Raw genomic sequence first — 24,654 nt, 5'->3', positions numbered from 1 at the left:
AATATTTAATTAAATGCGAATATTCAAAAACATAGAGCATGGACTCTATGCCATTCTATGTGTATAAAATTGATTGACAAAAATGAAAGAAGAAGTAGAATGCGAAGACAGCCAGTCTTTATCTCTTTATGCTTTCTTTCTCTCATTTTTGATCACATTTTATATATTATTTAGGCTATGTTCTATTTAACGTTCATAACGCTTGTGGAATCATTCCATCCTTGTTGTTTATCAAATGTTAAATAAAAACAAATGGTGCTCGCGAGCGTTGCGAGCGTTATGTGGAATGCAGCCTTAGATACGAATAGCGCAAGTCCATATTTTATGTCTTTGATAATACTTTTAATATAATACATACAAATGACAAGCAATGCATTTATAATCGAATTATCATTGAGTTTAGTCGTTAATAATAGTCGTTTAATAATATAATGAATTAAACATGTGATTTTATTTGATTGTAAATTTTAAGCAATTAATTATAATCTCTTTTTATAAAAAATTCTTTTTAAAAGAAAAATAAATATACGTTAAATATACAAATAAATATCGAATATTATAGTCTTCTTAAAATAAACAATGTTTATTTTCTTAATAAATAATTTGAATAAGTATTCAAAAATTAATTGTTAAAATATGGATATAAAATATGGATATAAAATGAATGCAAGAAGACTTCAAAAAAATTATTTGTAAAAGACTTAATAGATTAACTCTTAGACATATAAGATGAACTAAAAGTAATTAAAGTAATCAATTGAATTATACTCAAGGAACACACTAAATAAGTCAAGAGAAAGTCAAAATAGCGTACTTCGATGTCAAAATGATGGTTTTTACAAAGTTTAACTGCTTATTGATTTTAACATCAAAATAAAATCATTTGATATCATTTTAATTTTTTGTTGACTTTTATGTTCTTCGAATAATAAAGAAAAAATTTGGTGCGCTCGAGTCATATCAATGTATTATCTGTTAATATATTATTAACATAGTAGTGTCGTTAATGTAGAAAAAATTCGTTATAATACTCATTATCATTATAAATATTCATTTCTGTCTACTTTATCAAAGTAATAATATGAAAAATTAATTTACAGATTGACATAATTTCAACATGCTTGCTCTACAAAAAAAAAAACACCTGCTTATGACGCATTTCAACAATTTAATAAATTAGACAGTTCGATGTATTAATTATATCAGTTAGTAAATCAATTTTTCATATTCTTATAATAAACTAGAAATGAATACATCGTATTCATTTCTGTCTAGTTTTGGCAGAATACAAAAATATTCTGCCGATAAGCGGGGAATTCCTCTTAGCACTTCCTCTAAGCAAAAAATTTAGATTGCGTTCCGTTTTACGCATGATGCGTATGATGCATTATTTAACCTTGTTATTCACCGAATGTTAAACAAGAACAAATGATGCATCATATGTGAAACGGAATGCAGTCTTACATGAGAATTAGGAATAATGTATATTTATAACATATATTCGTTTTTAAAAATGAAGAGACATGAGTTATGATAAAAAATTAATTCTTCTATAGAAAATTCTATATTATAATAACTCCAATAGTCTTTTGAAATAAAAGGATATATAAGATACTAGCGGCATGCTTATTTGTTAGAAGAAATTTGTTATTTATACGCTATGTCTTACATTAAGAAACTTTATTTCATTATCAACAGCTGTCTCTTTGAACAATTCCGGTCTTTAACTCAAAATCTCTATGTATATATTAAGCAAGTTATTTTTATACGATTCTAAATAGCCAAGTCTGTAGAAGATTTTAAGCAAAGTATGCTACCAATTTCTGAAAAAAAGACAAGTTTCACAGAGTCTGTAATATCTGATAATGTCTACAAACTGTTGTTAGAAATATGTCAGCAGATTGACGACAGATATCGAATAGGATTTGCACTTTGCTTGGTTTCTGCCGTTAGATTATCTCACACGCAAGCAAAGCAAGCACGCGAGCAAACATTGCTCGGTTTCTGCTGACAACCTGCTATCATTATATAATCGATTTCTATCGAAAAAACAGAAGTAAAAGTTGATATTGATCTGCTGTTTCTGGTTGAATTTGCCGACGTTCTGTTACATTTTGCTTACTTTCGCACTATTTCCGTAAATAGCATAAATTTTTTTTGATACTTCACTCAAAAAATCGCATAGAATAAGCGATACTTCGCACAAATTTTATTATAACATTTACGTTGAAGCATCATCTTCCAAAAAATATGTAAAACTCATTGTAAATTTGATATAACTTGACATATTTATACGAGCGGCAATAAAAAGTTTTTCTCCGCAATTTAAACAACATATACCTTGTATAATACCATTTCCAGAAATAAACTGTCAACAAAAAAATAATTACTGAATCTAGAAATGAGAGCGAAAAGAAATAGATGAGGGAGAGGAGAGGAAAAAGAGAGAAGGAGAAAGACAGAAATGCTAAGCATTAATCCGGGATAATAATTAAATGGGACATGTAAACTCAAAATGAAAAATTCACCATTGCCATCTTTTAAAAGTCTCTATGAACTTTTCGAACAATCTAATAATAAATACTAAGTTTTTTATATTTTTCAAACATATTTATAAATAGACTGCGATATTTAATATGTAAAATATTTTATGTAAAATACTTAACTGAATATTTTGCATAAAATGCAAATTTTGCATAAAGTAATAACTCTTTAACGAACAACGATCGACTAAAACTGTCTGATCGTTAATATTCAGTTAAGTATTTTGCATAAATATCCGCAGTCTATTTATAAAATGCACATGTCAATGCACACTCGGTGTTACTAGAATTTAGAAAATTGGAGCACTTTCTTTCAAGGAATTTCAAATTGCATAAAAGAAGAATCACGAACTACTCATTGCATCGATTTATAATGCTGTTCAGCGACTTTTGTGTATTCTGAAATTTATAAAGAAAATCTTATTATGTACAATATACGCGGCATTATAGGCATGCACTCCTTAAAAAATAATGTTTCTATGCCGTGTTAAATTTATTTTGCTTAGTATATCCTTGAATACATGCTAATAAATGTAATTATAAATGTAAAAGGGAAATAACAATAAGGAAAACTCATTCTATGTCACACTTTATATCACACAACATTTATATTGTGTCGTTATACAAAATAATTTACATTCGTGTACGTAACTTAATGAGATTTATCTTTGTATCTCGAATGAGAAGCATCCGAGTTACGTATATTGCGTATATTCATAATTACTTCCTCTATTTGAATGTCGTATACAAAATACAAATAAAGAGATATCCTTATGTGACACTCGAAAAAGTAATTATCTCAGATTAAACTTGGTCTTTAAACGCTTGTTTAAAAATATCATTCGTCGTCTTATAAACAAAATATTGTAATCTTAAAAAACGCAACAGATTGTTGCTTGTGTTGTGCAAGGTGCACATAGGTAGTTCAAAAATGCTTTCATGAAATGTAAATTGTCATTAGAAAATTGATTGAATTCTTCATTATAATTATATAATAGTTAATAAAGATAATTATATAATGTACATGTATATAATTATTTAATTATATTAATCAATTTTTCCGATTATGTCAGTCTTTTTGTCGAAATTAAAATCAAGATACAATAATATATAGTTGCGCTCATTTATTTGAAAGCATTCGTTTTCGTAAATACTTTTTATTTATGTAATTGTGTAGTATTTGTTTAATATTGTTAGCTTATGCATTAAAAATTTTTAATAAAAGAAGATATGACTTTTCGTGAAATTCAATTTAATGTCTGAAACTGTGCACTGATGATATTTGATAAAAATCGCATGTAATCGCTTACACGATAATTGATATTAAATGGTAAGATAAAATAACAAATTTCTTTTCTTACAAGCTCAATAAAATCATCCTATGCGCTTCGATTTAAGTCTTGCGATTAGCAATAAATCTTTTCTCTATTCCCTTATATTCTAGAATGCGTATACAGATATATATGTAAGATAAAATCTCACATATAGCCACATGTAATGGCGACCAGAATATACATTCTGTTAAACAAAATTGTCGTTATTAAATAATACGATAGTTAGAAAAATGTATGTATTTGCCATTAACTTCCAAATGCAATTTATATCACAACATAAAGAAGAATTGATTAATGTGAAAAATCGTTTAGTCATGCAAATTGTATAATTACTTTAAATTCTATCAGTCGCAGTAAAGATAAAATTTTAACGATGAAATTATATGTGAAATCATTGTTTCTTGATTTTTAAACAGCTCTTAATTCAATTTGTACATTTTTATTTTTTTCTCATTACGTAGAATTATTTTTGCTAAAGAAATTTGCATTTTTATGATTTTTTGGATGTTCAAAATTATGTAACATATATATGTACATGTTGTAACATATATATGTCAATAACAAACATTAAAATATTCATAAGTTATAACATTTGTTACATTCAATACATATATCAAATTTCACTAATTTTACATTTTGAGTAATGTATGATATTATCAGTGTATACATTTGTATCAAGATCAATTTAGTATACAGATAAGTGGAAAATGTTTATAAATAAAGAGAAAATTCTATCATCGAATTTTACAAAGGTATATTTATACCAGTAAGAAATAAATATACATTATGTATCCAAAAATCGAGAATAATTTTGCGAATAAAAAATATTTAATATTTAATTATTCAATTTTATGTATATTTTAAAGCTTATTGTCTCTTTCATTATTTTTCCAAAATTGTACAAAATTGTATAAATAAAATTTATAAGTGATATTTATTTATTGATACTTGATACTATATATATATACTATATATACTATATATATAATAGTATCAGTATATAATAGTTTGACATATTTGTAGAGATTGCTTTCAAGTGATTAAAAAGAGTTTGAATATTTAATTTGTCATACTAAATATAAATGTTTGCATTATTCTGATATTGTAGATTGGAATTTTCTGAATAAATTACCATGAAAATAAATATTCAAATCTACGATATTTGGTCGATTTGGTATATCATATATAAATCGCTTTTTATTGTATAAAATAAATAGTTTAAACAGAAACATGATCAGCTTTATTCTGCTGTTGTACAGATTGTAATTAAAAGGTTGTAAGAGTTGTTTTCAAATGGATATACAACATTTCACGTTAAATAGGAGAAAATGAACGAGAATATTTCCATCAAAATTTATTATAATTGCATATAATATTGAAACTTATACTACTATAATATACAGGATTCCAAACTTTTTGATTTTTCAGTTTGTCCAATCTACCTACCCACAAACGATATGGAAAAAAATTTGGAACCTCCTGTATATTATAATATATTTCAATGTGTCGTAATCATGGTGCTTTTTAAAAAATATCGAATTTTTAAGTTTAAGTTGCAAATTTCAAAAATATACCTTTTACATTTTTCAGTTTTTGAAAATAAGTCGAAATAAAGAATGAGAAGATATATCTTGAGAATATTCAAAAAATAAATAAAATTTAATGTTGTACCCACAATTAATAACATAAAAAGTAATTCGTGTGATTTCGTGATTATTATAAATAATGTAGAGCAAATTATTCTAATCATTCTCTTCTGAGTTTTGTAATTTTATATCTCGTATGTTTTTTTAAATATACAAGATTATGTATTCCTATGCATTTATTCTTTATTTATGCATGTAGGCGTTCATGTATCAAGATAATATTTGATTATAAAAAATAATTTTGTTGTAAACTGTCTTTAGTTGACAATGAAGTTTTTTCAAATAATTATTTTAAAAAATTATTTAAAATATTTAGAATTATCTAATAAATGTTATATTTTCTTTATTACGTACTAACTTTTTTCAGACTCCAAACACAGTAAAAGGAAACAAAATGTTTAAAAACAAAACATCAGATAAATAAAAAAATAACGCATTCTTTTACATATATTTCATCGGAAAGATATTTGCAGAAGTATTTCAGCTATGAATCATAGTATATGTAATAATCCCATGAAAAGTGGAATAATTTCGATTTTAATACATGTTTAAACTAAAAATTATACTTTCACACAAAATTTATTTAATAAATTTATTTAACAATATTTATAATAGAGTAAGAGAAAATGAGAGAAGAAAATATGTCATGATAAAAATTAAAGTGTGGAAAGCAGAAAACTTAGAATAGTTTTAAGAAACAAAGAAGAAAAACATAATTTATTTAAATTGTTTATATTACTTCAGTTGGTATTTAGTTGCACATTTCGATCGATTTTCTTGGTTCTCGCTCCTTTCTTCATCAACCCGCGTGCAGCCTAAATGCCGATCAACCAAGTTGAAAATCGGCTGAAATGTGCAACTAGGTAAATCCTAACTGTATTATTTTAATTTCGCTAAGAAATAAAAAACTGCATAGTTTATATATTACTAATTGTTAAGCAAAGTTTACATAATGCTGTTTGCATGCTAGTCTTTTAGCAAACATTTAGCAGTTAAAAGAAAAATTTAATTTTATAATTATATATTTCAAATTTATTGTTCGAATCGTTTGATATCGTAGCTCTTTACTTATATTACTAGAATGTTAATCCGATTTTTGTAGATATATGGTTTATGGTTATATCAATTGTATGAATTATATTTTTTTAGACAACTAGAAGAAATATAACTTATAAAAATTATTAAATTTTCTCTAACTGCTACTTTTCATTTCATTGTTAAAAGATTACGCTGCTTATTAAAAAAACATCAAACCTTGTTTTAACACTAGATTACACATACTACATTAAATTATACTTTATTTAAAAAGAAAATTCTTAAAAATCACAATTTTTATTTAGACTTATCTTAAATCGAGAAATATTATTTTAATTTTAAAAGAAAAAAAGAAAAAACTTAAGAAGAAAGAATTATTATCTCAAGAAAGTATATTTAAATAGAAATGTTATTTAAAAATCTATTTTGTATAATAAATGCATTTTAAGTTGGTTAATTGATCCTTGAATCTTATGTGTTAAATTGAAATTTTTATCTTTTTTAGAAATTGGAACGTTATTCAAAAATATTGTAATATCAAAATACGCAAAGTTTGATATCTCAGAAAGCGTTATCATTATGGCATTAAAGTTTTAAATAAATATATTATATACAAATGCAAATAAGTTTAGAAAGAACTAAAATATTCGCTTCTTTGCTGCCTAATTTAATGTGAAATCGTCCGTATCATTAGTACCGTTTAAGAAACTATTATCATTAAACTACAATAGGAAATAAATATCAGTTAAATCTTAAGATCGGCACAGACATATTAATAAATCTACAAATTGAAATATATTATCTGACATCAGAAATTATTGTATATCAACTTTATCAATATGGAGTATAAAATGGGAAATTAAGAAATATTTGGTATTTTTTATCACGGTAAATGTACGATATAATCACTCGATATAATATTAATTTGTTATATTATACAATTCTGGACTAAAATTTAATCAAACTTAAACTTCGTGAACACAATATATGAAATACAATTATTGTACATTTGCATCATTGCATCAGAGTAAGAACACATTAAATCAAATAATTAACAAGTATATTATAATATACTGTAAAATAATTCGACATGTGATATAGTTCACAATGATTAATATCTGCACAATTAAGTAATATATATCATTTATCAAATACGAATACAATCGCATTTTGATCATGATGAAGATGTCTCCTATTTGATATTATAAATAAATTTGCATATTATGATGCAAACAAATTACATCAGTTTACAAATTTTAAGTGCAAAGAAGGAACAACTTTTTAAATATATTTTGGAGTGCTGAGTTCGAATCTGCTGTTAAAAATAATCCATTAAATCGAATTTTTAAGACATAGTACATTGATGTAGTACCGTTAAAAACAAATCTATTAAAAAATTATTATGAAATAGTATTGTCTCATATTGCATATATGTGTAAAAATTTATATTTTTCAGCATTCACACCCAATTCTTTCCAAATAATTTTGCGACAACGACGAGCAAGGCGAACATTGAATATGATAATTGTGAAATGTTAGCAGGGATATTGGAACTAAAACGTGTTTGCTACTGCTGAACTCTCATACATAAAACTGCTCCAAAGTTATATATATAAAAAAAAAAAACAAAAATTACACTCAACACTTCTAAATTGTTTTCTAATTTCAATAAAATTTTAATGTATATATTGGAAAGTCTTTTCTTATATCTCAAAAATCAGATGGAAACATTTCAATGACATTTGATAGATTCGTACTCAATGTCGGAAATTATGTTAGAAACAGCTGTTATACTCTTGCATAAAACCTTGTAAACTAATATTTACATTTAATCCGGCAGTAATAATGTTGAATTTGTTAAACTCAATATTTTTCGTAGTAATTTACTGTAATTTTAGCTAAAAATGTATTATTTACAAAATTTCGTGTATACACTCAAGTACTTACAATTTCACTTATATTTTAGACTTAAATATTGAATTTGATTTAATAGGATTCCTTGCAAATTTAACATTATTATCAATTCCGGATTAAATAACGTATATCATTTATTATATATACAACAGCGGTAAACCTTCCATATCGATAAAGCTAATAATCTTAGGTCGATATTCATAGAATCCGTTCTTATTTCAAGACTATATTAAGTAATGTCTCAAGATTCTAATACGGCTCTGTGATTAATTCATGCTCTTACATCTTAAGACTATACTGAAAGTGATCTTAAATATAAGAACTCATTATGAATACTGGTCTTAGAATAAACACATTTACGATGTGCTTATAAATATGTTTTAAGTCGATATACATCTTATATTAATACATATTATACATAAATACAAGTTTTTTTAGTGAAAAGTACACAAAACTCTGTATTGCATTAAACTCACATCCAACGTGTATTCATGATTGAATCCTTATACAGAGCATCTCTAGTAACTTGTTAAGGATCATTGAAAGTCCTACTATCAAATTGTTGCCCTATAGAAGATCCCTGAGAAAGAAGCGTTAGTATTTAGTAAAATATTGAAAATTCATTTCGTTTCTACTCCCTTTTTCAAATAATTAAGCTAATTTTGATTGTGCCACATTGCATAATAAAATTTTACTATATATAAAGAATTACGCAATTTGGCTAGCTTTCCTGAACTATACTCAATTTAAAAAATGTTAGTGAGCAAACGTTTGTTATTTTACAGTCGCGCTTATCATTTATTCCTTCTGAATCGTTTGTGAAAGATACTGTCTGTTCACTTCGTGAAACAATCAAAGCATGTACCAGATACTTTTATTCATTACAATCTGCCGTTTCCATTTTCATTGTAGTCTTGTTGCAGATTATCGTTATAAATCTTTCCGATTATCTAAATGTGAATCAGGTGCACAGTGCTTGATCTCACAACATCAGAATGTGTGACACAATATCGATAAATATCCAATAACATAAATACATTGACCAAACTAAATTGGGTTAAGAGGCTTTAAGAGCCTTGTCTGCGTGCGCTAGAGTCAGAGATCCCACAAGGGACACTAGGGTTCGATCCAGCCATGTTATAGGATTTGGATACAGAAGACCACCTTCATAAAAACCTAGATGACCTCCATGAGCTAGTTCCACATACAATGTATTTAAGTGATTTGCTGAAATTAAAAAAATATGAGAGATTAGTATATTTTTATTTATTATTTATTTTCGTATACATGCAAACTACATATTTAGATATTTACCCGCGTGGTCTTTGATTGGATTTAATAACACCTCCGGCACGATGGGATCGTCTAACGCGTTGATGAATACCATCGGCGTTGTAATGCTATCTAGGTAAAAGAGACAACTACTCCACTTGTACAATTCTTGCACAGACCTAAAATTGTGTACCTAAACAATAAAACAGTTTATAAAAATCGGATTCATTATTTAAATTTTATAATTGTGTGTTTGAAAAAAATTAAACTTACCCTTCTCGTATAAGCTTCATCCAGTTCAGGTAACGTTGCAGCAGAAATTATGTCTCGCTCGTTCAAATTACATCTTTGTTTTACATCCTCGGACAAAAGCATATTTTTGTGTTTTAGAATAAGATTCTTCATTGATTCAGTCATTACATAGAGGTAAAATCGTCTAAAGTTCTGCCAATTTAATAGAATTTTCGTTCCCCTGTGAAAAACGTATGCAGCAAATAATATTCTTCTTATCAATTCATTTTAATTGTAAATCAAAGATATCCATTTACTTACTTGAGAGCATTGTATCCTTGACAAATCGATATCCCTCCTATAATATTAGGCAATTTGTTGGAACCGCGTTCTCCTAGATATTTTGTTACTAAATTGCCACCTAAACTGTATCCGATACAAACTATTTTGGTGTTAGGGTGTTGTTCTATTAAATGTTGTAGCATCGCGCTATAATCATCCGTGTGACCTGTTTATATAAAATGCACATTGTAAAATAAAAAAAAGCATTTCTGTAAACAAATATATATAAAATTTTATTTAAGAAATATATATTTAAAGAAAAAAGATATAGATACGGAATGCGAAATATAAATGCATAATTTTGATTACAATTTCTTCATCATTCTTGTTGAAAAATTTTTTTATCGATTATATCAATCACATTTATGAATACAATTGTAAGACGTACTAACAGTGTAACCCGGAAAGTTTCATGAATCTACATCGGAGTAGGTTTTTCTATAGCTATATAATTTAACATTCTTGCGATGTGTACATACTCGCGCGACATAGGAAGTAGTTACTATCCGCCAATTTTCCTCAATCGATCACCTCGTCCTAGTAAGATAAGTTTTATCGATTGTCACACATACCATAAGAAAATATTCTGGGTGCTGTAATCTTGACACTTGAAAGGGCCCCGACGTGATTAAGTACTGCGCATCGATATCCATGACATTGCACAAAGTGCACGAATGTCCTAATGTACACGCTCTCCGAGCTGTTGCCAATACCAGGACAGATAGCTATCGTTATGTCATCTAGAATAAAAATTATTAATTGAGGAAATCTAATTTGAAAAACAACTTTTTCATTATTAAAGACAGTTAAAACGTTTTTGAAAAAATAATATAAATTAATTGTAAATTAAAAATTGTTAATTTTTATTATTAATTTATAATACCTTCATGTCCATTAGTCAGTGGTTGATAAAGATCATACGTAAGGGTAGTCCCATCGGGAAGACCGATGTATACACGTTCTCCAATGGGCCAAGGACACCGAACACGGCCTATAATGCTGTGGACGATAGTTTGTACGTGTCCGCTGAAACCCCACAACCTCGTTGGTTTATATCTAAAACAGATCAAGGATTACGACTACATTTGCTTATCTTCATCGAAACATGAAAAATTCCTCTTCAAAATAATAGTTAGTATAAAGGTTAGTATAAAGTCTTATGATGCAGGCGTATTATTATTTTATTTATGTCATTCTTTTATGATCGAATACCTAAAGTTCTTAAAATTTAAGAAAATATTGCAGCAAAAATTATTGAATAGGATAAAATTAATTTAAATATTTCAGAAATTACATTCCAAAAATATTAAATCCACTGCGTCCCGCTTAGGACAATGATGAGCTAAATTCCATCCTTATTTATGTGTACACTTTCTTTATGTTATTCTATTAACATTGAGTAAATTTTGAACAATTGAAAAAAAAGTTGAGATATAAATTTCGCTCGAATCGATTTTTTATTATTTTGTAATTACGACGTTGGTATTCCAATATGCTAATAAGAATTGTCAAATATAATAACAAAAATGAAAATTTGTTCATTAATTATCGCTGTAAAATTAAAATGCAAATGACAACACTTAAAATAGATAAAAACATCTTCATTAAAATACATTTGCATTTTTAATTTATGCGTTTTATAAATATACATAATTTTTTAGAACAGAAAAAAGATTAAAAATGAATTTTTATGCACGTCAGTGTTCAGACAAAATAAATTGATGAAAATGTGCCGTATCATTAAATTCGTTTGTAGATAATAGTAAGAAGTCGCAGTGTGGATTATATAGTGGAGTACAGAATAAAGTGCTGGATGAAACGAATTTACGAAAAAAAGTTTATTGCTCATTATTCGAAGAAATACATATGAATATACATCAGTATTATCGATCAATATTTTTCATTAGTTTTGTACGGTAACATAAATTAGTGCTAAAATTTGCGGTTATTGACAAGAAAAGAATTTCTGTCAAGAAATATAACAAGAAAATAAAATTAGCTAAAGAAATATTTATTTTTATTTATTTTTATTTATTAGAAGCAAACGCTAATAATATCAAAATTTACGATAATTTCTCATTAAAGGAGATCATATAAGTTTTTTGAAACCAAAGTCTTTCAAGTCTCTTTTACAGCTTTCACTGCTGTTCATAAATTGTAGTAGCATCTAATTATTCACGTAATCACATATGCAATTATACCTGCCAAAGAATAAATGATAGTTCTAGTTGTGGTATAATTCACTGACTATTAATTCAATAGTGCATGGAATTGCATTTTAATAACAGGAATGCATAAAGCTGCACGACAATGGATCGATAGAATACGGTAACAATATCGATTGTTCAAAGCAAAACTGACTCGGTAAAAACTCGCTTCTTATTCGTAGAAAAAAAAATTCAATTAAAAAAATTTTTAATGAGAAAAATGCGATCTTTTAAATTCATTGAAAAAAGAAATCAGGAAGTCCGTCACGCGAATTTGCTGCGAATGAAAGTGAAAGACATTCTTATACACTTGAAATTGATTCTTAGTTAATGCATTTGAACTCCCTTGGCGCTATTTTTCAAACTTCTCACAATGAATAACTTATTGAATTGCCTTGAGTAATTTTGCAATCATTAATTTCAAGATAAGAAGACTTAAAACTTTTTCTTTAATACGATAGTATTTCTTAATATACTATAATACATTTTATTGCTATCACCTGAACTTTATTCGTTCAATAAATCCCAGCGGATATTTTTGTGGTTTGTTTTTATTCTATCTTGCTTTCTATTCAACTGATCTTTCTTCGTGACTAAAATTGCAGAATAAGAAGAGAGAAGACCTATTATTATAAACTCTCTCAAATCTTGCAAGTCAAAACAAAATTTTTTTCTCTTGCAATGAGTAGCGTAAAATCCTAACATGTTAGTCACAATCAATGCACGTGACAATTCGTCATTGTGAACGCAAAGAGAAATGTGTTAATATTGTGTTCTCGTTGCGGCTGCGAAGTCATTGCGCGAATTAAGCGCGATAGGGAAAAGTAGGGTATATGGACCTTCGAATGCTAAACAGATGTCTACTCTTTCCATAACGATGATTTTCCATTATGACGATTCCGATTTTCGGTGCATGACGCATGACGATAAATCACGCGAGAATTCTGTGCGATTTCTATTTATATTTATTTCACAATCGTATTCAATAGTAATGTGATAATTTTTGTACACGTAAAATAATTAACAAAATCGAAACTGTAATAAATTGCATTATTTTATGTTATAGAATTCTTTAGAAATAATTCTTTAGAAAATATTACATTAATATATCATACATATGTATAATATATTAATGTAATATTTTTGTACTGTAATACTTGAAAAAAATTATGCAATTTATTTTTTTCAAGATTTTCTCGTTCAATCAAGCGTAACATTTAAAAGATTGCAATGCACAAGTTATATAAGTTGATAAGTCACTTTAAAGTAATATAAGTGCGCAATAATCATATAAATGTTAAATTTTTAAAACCTGATTTTTGTTGTCGAAATAATATCTGATTATACCAGCGAAATTAATGCCGCTTTTATCGAATATACATATGTATATAATATACATATGTATATAATATACACATACATAGATATGTATATTGAATTGGTCAATAATTTTTCTATTTTTGAAAAATGATGTAATTAATACCGAATATTATTAAATGTTTAATTATATTTATATATTTTGTGAAAGATGACGCACGTTTTGACGCGCATTTAAAGAAAAATTTGCTGAGATTAGTTTTTATTTAATGTTGTTTTAAATATAGTGAGTGTATTCAATATTTTATTTTCATAAAGGAAAAATACAAACAGCTTAAAAAAAAGAAATGGCAATAAAAAACCACTAAATAAAACAGTGCCGTAATATGCCGAAAATATACTTATTCTTGATTTCCATATTTAAAACGTCAAATAATTCAAACACAATCAATATGTATAGTATTTCTTGCGTTTTGTTATCTATAATTTGATCAAGAAGTGAACACGTGCATTCCAAATCGATTTGCATGTTAGAGTTCATGGTCATCCCTGGATCGATCGAAATGGCTATTTATATATTTATTAAACTGTTTGTTGCATTGTTTGACATTTCCATTTAAGTATAGATATTCATAGGTTATTAAAAAATTTCAAATTTTGGCAATATAACTTCGATAAATTATTTACTTGTATTATCGAGAATTATTCTTCTATTATTCTTTTATTAGTTCGTTATATAGGTACAATTAGAATAGAATAGATATTTAAATTATTTCTTGACAGTAGAAGTATGAAAATAAAAGAGTATCTTACTATCCTCCTTCAATATGCAAATTCTAGTCATTCATTATAACGAATAGATTCAGTATATACGAAGACATGAATGAATAAAAATATCATGACTAAAGACCAGACATTCCAGACAATTCCGCATTTTGAGGTGATTACTTTGTTGTCTCACCAAACATGTTAAAATATGAATAATTGTATTATTTTTAAAATAAATTATTATTATTATTGAATTAAATATTTTCTTTACATTCAAATATTCTCTCTCAACATAAAGTTTTTCGTTGCGAAAATATCTACACGGAAAAAAAATTAATTGGATGGTACAGCAAACTTATAATTTATTATGCGAATTCAATATCAATAACTAAGAAGATTTAATTATTTAACAAATTGCTAATGTTATTCAGCTGTCCATTTTGCTATTTTAACATAGAAAATTGACTGTCTGTATATTACAACTGTAGATTTGCTGAATCAGTGAAGTTTTCAGCTGTGTTTTTTTCCATATAATCATATTATACATATATAAGACGCTATCAATTTGCAAATTTCACAATTTTCAGGCTCCTGAGTAATTGCGGCCATGTTGGAATCAGAAGTGAGGAATGATACATAAATTTATGCTGCAAGCCATTTGTAAATAAAGACAATTTGGATAAATCTAAATGACGAGATTGCTTTGAAATATCTGTAAAAAAGGGCAGAAACTGTCTTTTTTTCCTTTAGTCAGGCAGATAAAATGAGCCTAATTTCGGAAACACACGGTTTGAACAACTATTGAAATGAATGAAATATACGCTTTTACGTATAAAATTCAAGAACAACTATAGTTTCTGCCCATTTTTAAGACTTTTATAAGTACGAGACACGTCACATTTTCATAATTAAGCAAATAATAACGAAATAGTATGCAACACAAATTTCGTCATCAAAACGTCATTTTTCCACGCGCTTTAATACACACACACACACACACACACACACACACACACACACACACACACACACACAAAAGCACGAGTCTATGTACATGCGGCGAAAGAACATGTACGTGCTCGTGCTTGTGTGTGTGTGGGGCTATCGATTTCGCCACATTTCGCCAGGCCGCTTGATTTTGAATCATATGTTGGCTACTCAAGAGCCTTAAAATATTGCTTATCAATTCACTCACTCACTCACTCACTCACTCACTCACTCACTCACTCACTCACTCACTCTCTCTCTCTCTCTCTCTCTCTCTCTCTCTCTCTCTCTCTCTCTCTCTCTCTCTCTCGCATTAATATACAAATTTCAGTCATTAGTTATATCAAACAGGTATAAATAGAATAACTCAAATGTATAAGTGCGTTCGGGAAGACGCTGTTAGAATTATTTATGTATTCTATCTTTGTTTTACATCTAATAAACAACGAAGATAGCATGACAAAGTGCTAATAGTGTCTCCCCGAACGCATCATATGTATGAATTGACTATCAATTTGCTAATTTCACGCTTTCAAGACTATTGCAATGTCAAGGTATTATTCAAATGATAAACGTTTAATTCCATGAATAACTCTATCAAGGAAAAAAATTTCATTTGTTTACGCTGACAAAATGATAGACGAAGCAATAATACATCTGCGTTGCCAAGAGGCTTTTATCGATAAATGAAAAAAATGATAAAGTATTGTTTCTCGCAATTCGCTCATTTCTCCAGCGTCATCACGGACTCTCAAAGAAAAACATAAAATTACCTAAATTATTTTAAGCATCATAATTAATCAAGTACTGATAAGCATAATAAGAATAGACTGCTTATTCCTATGAAGTTGTCATCGATTTAGAAAGAGATAAATTGAATCGTATCATTTTCTCTCTTTAAATTATCGAGTTGAAAAGAGATGATAGAATTAAAGAGAGAGAGAGAGATGCTGATATATTCAATTCTTTCTAATGGAACACAGATGCTGAAGGAAATCTATTACGTCTATGATTATTTCCAATTTTTTAACATATAACTGTGCCACGCCATTTTTGCGTAACTTTCCATCCAAGCCATCGATGATACGATGTGATATATCTGTTTTACGTAATCGTATATATAATATATGATTAATGTATAGCGTGAACATCAATCAAGACATTACGAAATATCATGTAATAATATATGTATCTGTTCACACTCAAAACATTAAATGGCCTGGATTGGAAAGTTCAGTGTGGGCCACCGGTAGTATTATATATGCGGCATGAAACGTGTATACAGATAGATAATTTATTAAACTTGTCGCGCTCACGTGAGACTGTGAGTCGCGAAATCAGAAGCAGGTCATCGAGCAAGATAGGGAAAAACGTGCGGGAGAAAGGATTTTTTCTCGCGGCGGAAATGCGGAAGTGCAAGAACGGGCAGTCGAAAGAAATCGACCGAGTGATAATGAGCATGGGAACGTTTCACAATGATTGCGATGTAGTCATTAGAAAGAGGAAGACAGTGGAAAATGAGATGAGGAAAGAACTCGCTTCTCGTGCCGTTCGCTCACAAAACGGAGACGAGCGTGCATGTGTTGTATGTACGTGTGTATCACGGATGGCATGATTTCCGTGACGCAAAGTGGTGATCAAATACGAGGATAGTACGACGTTCGCACGCATTGGGATCTATATTTTTATAGATTTCTAGGTTTTCTTTGCCGCTTCTTCTCCTACGAAGAGAAATAAAAGCGGGGTATACAAGTGATTGTTGGAAAATTTTGCGATTTCTCAATGAACTGCTCCGAAGAGGATTTCTTCAAACGCAAGTTCGAGCATAAGTAATCACTCGTCGCGTTTGCAAGCCGAGATCAATTTTCAATTTTATGAGCGAAAATAAATTCGTTCATGGTAATTGAAATGTAACTGACGTCTCTTAATGATGAAAATAGTTTATACATCGATACATAAATTACCCGTCAGACTTCCGTTTTCTGTATGAGACAAAGCTTGAATTGTTTCCGCTTTCTTAAGCGCTTTCTCGCGACGCGACCGAAGGAGGAAAGAAATCGTAATAATTATCAATGAGTTCGTTCAACGATGGAATATTTTTTTCTTTTCTATCATTCCGATTGAAATTTTTCTATGACATCGGTGTCAAGTGGCAATAACCAACTGACTTCGCTTTCACGTAGTTGTTGAATTTCAAACGTACCTAATGACGAAGTGAAAACAAACAGCGTGAGAATGAATGTAAACTGCATGAAAGAAAATCATTACGATAAGCTTTGGTGATATATTTGATGGTGGCTTAAAATTATGCTTCGTATTAATTTGCATCGCATTAATAAAATTACAGGTTTGCAACGCAAATCTGCTTTTCCATCGTGTGTCTCGCAGGTGAAACTCCATAAAAGTACTCGGTACATCCCAGAAATTATATTGACACAGATTTACGTGTTGAAATTCAAATGTTTTTCGAGAGTTCAGTTAAGTTCCATATTATCTTTCGTTAAGATAACGAAAGAGCAAGACTGATGAGAGCGCGTGTTACGTAATACATAAATCAGACATAATACTATTAGTTACTCGTTTGCATCATACGATCAAGGCCTTGAGTATTTTGAGTAATGGAAGAAAAATTTACGATACGCGAACATGAGTGTACAGAATGTTATCGTGAATGATATAGTTTGCGTTACATGGCACGCATTTTTATAACATACCTTAGACACACTTATACACATGTAAGTACATATGTGATAAAAATATTAGCCGACGTATGCTATTCTTTTGACACGGAAGCGCTGATTACGTCCCATACTGGATAAATAAAGTACATCGTGGGATCGCATTAGAATGAATATGTACATAATTTTTTACGAAGTAAAACAAAATTCATATTAATTTAAAACCTGCATCAATTAATCTATATTAAATAGATATTAAATAGTATTCGATATTAAATTTAATATATTTAATTTTATGATTTTCTTATTACCTAAAAAATATTTATTTTCCTAAAATTTTCAACAGTCTAAAATTCTTGTTCAATTACCATTACTATCTTATATCATCGCAGCTCGAAGCGAGAAAATACGTAATAAAAATTTTTGCAAGATATACAATATGTAAAAATATATATTTAATATTATAAAAACAACATAATCGATAAATTGCAAAATATATTGAAATTCTCTTTTGTAAAATAATGTACCTGAAAATTAATTAAACCAAAATGAATTATGTTCACAGCAATGACAAATTGTCAAAATAATAATACATAGAAATAAATATAATTTAATTTCTTCCCGAAAACAAGAAGATAGTTTTTGATATATTTGATAAGTCTATTCTACCAATTGCAAATATTGTTTTATTAAAATATATTTCTATCCAAATATAATTTACAAGAGTTTATATTGTGCTGTCTCACTTCTGACATGATAATCTGAGGCCACGCAAAACAAAAAGTAAGACGTAAGCAGTAAGGAAATCACAGAGTCATAAGACAATAACGTAAGCAGTAGCCGAGAGGTCAGTCAACCGGTGCTAAAAAAAATGTACAATAATTGCTAATTGTAGTAATACAACACACTTTGATGCTAGCACTGCTATTATATTGTTAGTATTTTTTTCCTATGTATTGCCATCTATTGCGCACGATATTGCTAAGTATTATTAATATATTGCTACATACTGCTATGTATTATCTATTTTATTATGCCGTAATATATTTCTAAAGAAATGTATTCTGATTGACATAATAATTGACCCTTGGCACTAACAAATTCAAAATGTTGATTTGCTCTTACTGCTTAAATTTTTTTGAGTGTCAGTTTTAGAATCATTAACATATTTACTGATTAACTTTATGGTTTTTACTGTGATTCAATTCGCTTGCTGCTTACATTTTTCTTAACTTTTTTGTGTGCCATAATGGCGAGTAAGCCTTGAGCGAAATCTTTTTTACAAAATTTAATCGAACAGCTATTGCGAATATAAGCGTAAGCAATTGGTCTGGCTGCCTATAATTGACATTGACTAATTAATTATTTTTAAACAAAATATTGTTCATACTGTTAAAATAAATGTAATAAGTTGTGTAGTAAGCGATTCCAACTTCGTTGTCATTAACTAAAGAAATGTTGTAGATGTTTTGAAACTGATTCATAATTTTTTTCTTTGAATTAATCAGTGAACTTGTTTACTTTTCTTCCATAACCCACACATTATCTTGCGTATTTTTACTATATAAATCTATTCTGAGCAGACAAATACGTGAAACGTTTAGATAATGATTATTGAACTTTTACATGGATATGATTTCAACAATGTTATAAAAATGATAAAGATAAGAATTTTATTTCATTCTAACTTTTATCTGATAAGCATTATTGTAATAGTATTTCAATATAGCATTTTGTATGTACTCTGACTATTATCGAATCATTTCCTGTTACAATCACTTTAAATAAGCTATTCGTAATATTCGCGTGAGTGTTCCTTAACGAATTTAAACAAAAGCTTACAATAAACAATCTATATCCTAAATATTTCTCGCAAGAAAACAGGCATTATATTCATTCGGAAGCAATTACAATTAAATAAGTAAATGCTACATGGGAATATTTGTCACAACCTTCGCGTAACACGTAAACCTTTACATATCATATAAAGCATATAAATAAAAAAAAATAGTACAAATAAAGTACCATTTTTAAAGTTTTATTTAAGGCATTATATTATAAACAATCCTCATCATTCATATGATGACTATTTCAATAAATCATATATTTGCTGCAACCTTTAAATGTCAGGCAAATAAATATATAAATAAAAAGGAACTCCAACTTGAGTCTTATTTATAGCATTATATTTGTAAAGTAGACAAGCCTTTTTATTATTCATGTTTATTTCAATAAATCACATCTATCATGATAACTATCCTAAACAAAATATTAACAATATTAGCAATTGATCGTAGCAGTAGATTCGGATAGAATAATATGACAAATTGTTACATGGAAAGAATGGTTTTGCTAAAGTATCTAAGTGTCCGAAAATAATCTTGTTAGACCATCAAAATAATTATATAGAATGATCAAGTTAAAATATAAAAACTTTTTGGATCATTACTCATCATGCTTGAATTTTCTACATAATTATTTTGATAATCCAATCAAATTATTTTCAAATTTGTATCTAGTTCTTTAGGTATTTCAGTATCTGCATTTCTTTCCGTATCTGCATTAAGTTTACTTTCTGCTAGCAAAATTTTTTGACAATCTTGATAATCTGACAGCAGATTGCCAGCAGAAAAACCAGTCTATTATTTTAAGACCATTTGAATGATGTATTGAAATGATTATAAAATTGCAGATTGTATTTAATTAGCAGTCAATCTGCCATTGTATTCTATTGATGAATCTTCTTATATTTCTGTTGGTATTTTGTCAACAAAATTTACAACAGGCAGAGATCTATTAACTATCTGGGTATGATAATGATAATAATCTTTTCATTAACTCATAGTAAAAACACACATTTTTTGATGCTAAAGGAATATATGGATCTTATTATAAAGTTTATTATTTATTTATTTTAAGAATTTTTTTAAACTATGAAAAATAAGCTAGTGGAACATAAATTATTCCAGAAATTACTATTTAAAAATTAGGAAGAGTTCCAGAATCATAAGAATCTAGTTCCAGATATGTATTAATTACAACCAACATTAATCAAACAATTTTCATAAATAACTTTATCCAGATGTATTAACATCTCCTATTCTTTTACATCATTATAATCTTTTCATTATATCAAACAGACAAATCAATGAATGCAATGCATACATATATTCTTATCATCAGATATAATTTTTTAATTTTGACGCAGGATGTTCCAGATTAAGGACTATGTTTTTAAATATTTTTAAAATTTACTTATTCATATTATATGACATAATATGAAACATTCAGTCAATAAGGTAACGACAGCAAGTCACACGCCCACCCATGCTGGAACATAGGCATCCAGCATGAACCTAACCTCACTTTTGCGGCTATTCCTAATTCGAAATTCACAAATAATCTTATTTTGTTGAACGTCGACAGCCGGGGTGTTTAAAAACGGCCGACTCGCCGGTCATATGAATGGTGTGAAATGAATTTTCAGACTTACGGTTCGGCGATGACCGGCGCGATCTTAAGCACTGTCGTCAGGAAGGACTGGTCCTTGCAGACGAGGAGGGGCTTTTGCGGCGCGTTGTTCACATTTAGTATTCTGAACAGGATGCACAGGATCACGGCGAAGAGGGCCAGCAACGCTGTGGACATCTTTCTTGAGGAGCTGCCAGCGCCTGAAAGAAGTATATCCTCTGTCTACTCACTCTCTTTCCCTCCTCGTACTTTTACTCTCGGCTTCCTTAAAAGTACCGCTCTTCAAACACGTCCTCCGCTGATCCTTCTTCAGAAATAAACATTTATGCTTTTACACAATGATATTACGCGCGTTATCTTTCGGGATGCTTACAAACGTGACATGTTTAATCATACCTTTTCCTGGAAAAGGAGATCGGCTGTCTTCCTTTTTAAACTTCGAAGGCCGATAAGACGGACGAGCTGCGACGGTCGCGGATGGTGATTCATGCGATTGATGCTTCGTGACCTGCGAACAAAAGTTACACAGTTTTATTAGGATTCCGGTCGCCGGGCTCGGATGACAGGTACGTGACGGATGAGTACTGGATATACAGAACGACGCGAATGCCGGGGAGCACTGCAAATTGACAGAAGTGCACGACGTCTCGCGCGATCGAGAATGCATCCTGACCTCCACAAAGGGTATCGGCAATGAATGAGGCGAAAATTGATCGCGTTACATCGTTTTGCATGCCCGGGCCCGGTCCCGGCTCTTCGTCGGTGCAGCGGGAATGGCGAGGGTTATATCGACGATACGAAAGATCGATAGCGGCAGATAAACTCGGCGATATCGCGCGTTTCTTCGACTTAAGAAAAACAAGTGACGATAGTGTTAAAATGAATCATTAACTGATTGAAAAATGAATTTTAACCATTTTTAAAACACTTTGACGTCATTTTAAAATGGATGATCTGCTTGGGCAATTAATGTTCACAGAAAATACTTCAAGAAACGCAAGTTTACAAGAAGTTTTTTTATAAATTCCTCGATATTTATTTACAGCGAACTTGATCGCTTTCAGTATAGATTAGCATACTAAAAGCTATACTGAAAAAAGAATGGCATTAACTGGGATTCTGATTGAACATGGATAAATCAGAATTTTCTAGTTGAAATCGCTATTTATAATTCTAAGTTGAAACAACTAGAATTTTAATTTTGATCTGAATCTCCTTTGTTAATTCATTTTCAATCAGAAATTTTTCTCAGAGTATATATAAAATTAGTAAAATTAAATGTAAAAGCATATAAATATTTTAAATGATTAATAATAAAAAAAAAGAAGCCAAATAGATTCGTGAAATTATTTAAATTGTAAATTTGAAATTATTTAAGCCCGAATGACTTAATATTTTAAACAGTTAAATATCTAATAATGATGTAATATTATCTCTCGTTATTTTAATAGAACATATATATATATATATATACATATATATATATTTATTATTATTGTCGAAGTTGATTAAATTATGTCACTGCATTTAAATTAATTATTTTATGAAGCAGTCTTTAGTATGCATTATTCGAACAATCGAATTCACCATTAATGATAGCGATTAACGCATGGAATAAATCAAATTTATGCATTTTTTTCGCTTGTCGAACGATGTACGTGATTGGTTCAATGATTGTTTGTTGAATGTTTTGCATTCGAATATCTCTTTTTTCGCGTAATGGTTATTTTCCATTGCTTACGAAAGAATTTGATTCATTATTCCGATCGAATCCCGTCTTGAAAACTTAAAAGTCAAACATTGATGTCCGTTAATTATTAATTTCTCTTTGAATCAATGCAACGTTGGTAGCATTTTAATGAAGTCTGCTCCTTCGTCTTGTCTTGGGTTTAATAGAGAGGACAAATCTACGAATAGCGACAATAACAATAATAAAGGGATAAATACACTCTAAGAAAAAGAAGTTGATCATTGTCTAAATTGATTTAGTTTGTCTTTATTTTTTTCAATAAAAAATGTATTTAATCACATATTATATGACTTAAATACATGCATTTTTCAATGAAAGAAATAAAAACAGTAAATTAATTTAGTTAAATAAATAATTAATTTAATCAAATGAACAATTCTTTTGTTTTAGTATACAATTCTCGTTCTAGGGTGCGGTCAAAGGATGCGTTCCGTTTCCACAATGCACATAATGTGTTATTTTATCTATCTTTATATTCAATGTAACAGGATAAAATGATAAATCTTGCACATCGTACGTGAAATGGAACGCACCCGAAAGTCTCACTACAATTGCTTTGAAGCATTTGATTCACTAATCAGAAGAAAGAATTGACTAAGCAAAGAATTGCTTCGAAGCATTTGTAAAATCACATTGACGTATTCCTATTCCTAGTTAGCATCTATAAAGAATAAAAGACACGCGAATAAAGTTGATCCATGCTTTCCAAATTTTGACGATACTAAAAATTTACAGTAATCGTTAATGAAAACGAATAATTCTGAAATAAAATCGCATTTCGTCTCGCTGTTCTATACTTGGGTGATGAATGAAATGAGAAAACGTTGAAGAGACGGAGATACTGTAAATACCGCTCGCTTTTCCGAAAATTTTGCTCACCGGATGACAATCCAATCGGCGAATTATGCCGGTTGAAGGTACGTCGTGTCCAGGATATGAGTTCCTATGCGGCCGGCACGCTCAGCTTGCCGGCGCTTCGCGGAGCGGAGCAGATGGCTCGAAATGCTCAGCCACGTATCACACATCCATTCGTGTCGAACTCCGCCGGGCGACTGATTAAGTGACAACCGACATCTGTATGCGCTCGCGACAAACACGCCGTTGGAGCAAAGGGACTCGGCATTTCTTCCCATAATATACGTATATGTATGTTATATAT

General features: G+C 29.1%; 2 protein-coding genes across 5 annotated transcripts in view; one reads left to right on the top strand and one right to left on the bottom strand.

The window, feature by feature from the left end:
• Positions 1–8,901: 8,901 nt before the first annotated feature.
• LOC108690701 (abhydrolase domain-containing protein 2) lies at positions 8,902–24,559 on the bottom strand. 3 transcript variants are annotated; one of them, XM_018198124.1, is made up of 10 exons: positions 24,375–24,559; positions 22,142–22,253; positions 22,022–22,052; positions 21,768–21,945; positions 11,201–11,373; positions 10,890–11,057; positions 10,297–10,483; positions 10,018–10,216; positions 9,787–9,937; positions 8,902–9,699 (listed from the first exon to the last, which is right to left on the bottom strand). In XM_018198124.1, exons 2-10 carry the CDS (start codon positions 22,232–22,234, stop codon positions 9,530–9,532), a joined length of 1,350 nt encoding a protein of 449 aa, XP_018053613.1. In that variant the 5' UTR covers positions 22,235–22,253; positions 24,375–24,559; the 3' UTR covers positions 8,902–9,529. The 3 variants fall into 3 exon arrangements, with proteins under 3 accessions (XP_018053613.1, XP_018053612.1, XP_018053614.1); XM_018198123.1 differs by lacking the exon at positions 24,375–24,559 and adding an exon at positions 22,331–22,501; XM_018198125.1 differs by lacking the exons at positions 22,022–22,052; positions 24,375–24,559 and having other exon boundaries at positions 22,142–22,197.
• Positions 24,560–24,616: 57 nt separating this feature from the next.
• Positions 24,617–24,654, top strand: part of LOC108690702 (small lysine-rich protein 1) — a 2,067-nt gene continuing 2,029 nt past the window's right edge. Inside the window, exon 1 of one of the 2 annotated variants that reach the window (XM_018198126.1) lies at positions 24,617–24,641. In XM_018198126.1, the coding sequence (XP_018053615.1) occupies positions 24,640–24,641 (2 nt within the window). In that variant the 5' untranslated portion in view covers positions 24,617–24,639. The remainder of the gene's footprint in view (positions 24,642–24,654) is intronic. The other variant, XM_018198127.1, reaches the window with a different exon arrangement.

This window comes from Atta colombica, unplaced genomic scaffold (genome assembly GCF_001594045.1).
Source record: "Atta colombica isolate Treedump-2 unplaced genomic scaffold, Acol1.0 scaffold35, whole genome shotgun sequence".
Taxonomy (NCBI): domain Eukaryota; kingdom Metazoa; phylum Arthropoda; class Insecta; order Hymenoptera; family Formicidae; genus Atta; species Atta colombica.
The sequence above is the reverse complement of the archived record's forward strand: the minus strand, read 5'-3'. Positions and strand labels throughout refer to the sequence as shown.

Coding starts and splice junctions, on each gene's coding strand:
- LOC108690701 (XM_018198123.1), bottom strand. CDS start 22,479: ATGCAAAACGATGTAACGCGATCAATTTTCGCCTCATTCATTGCCGAT. Junction 22,254..22,330: donor CGCGTCGTTCTGTATATCCA/GTACTCATCCGT, acceptor TTTTGTTCGCAG/GTCACGAAGCATCAATCGCA. Junction 21,946..22,021: donor GAGGACGTGTTTGAAGAGCG/GTACTTTTAAGG, acceptor TACTTCTTTCAG/GCGCTGGCAGCTCCTCAAGA.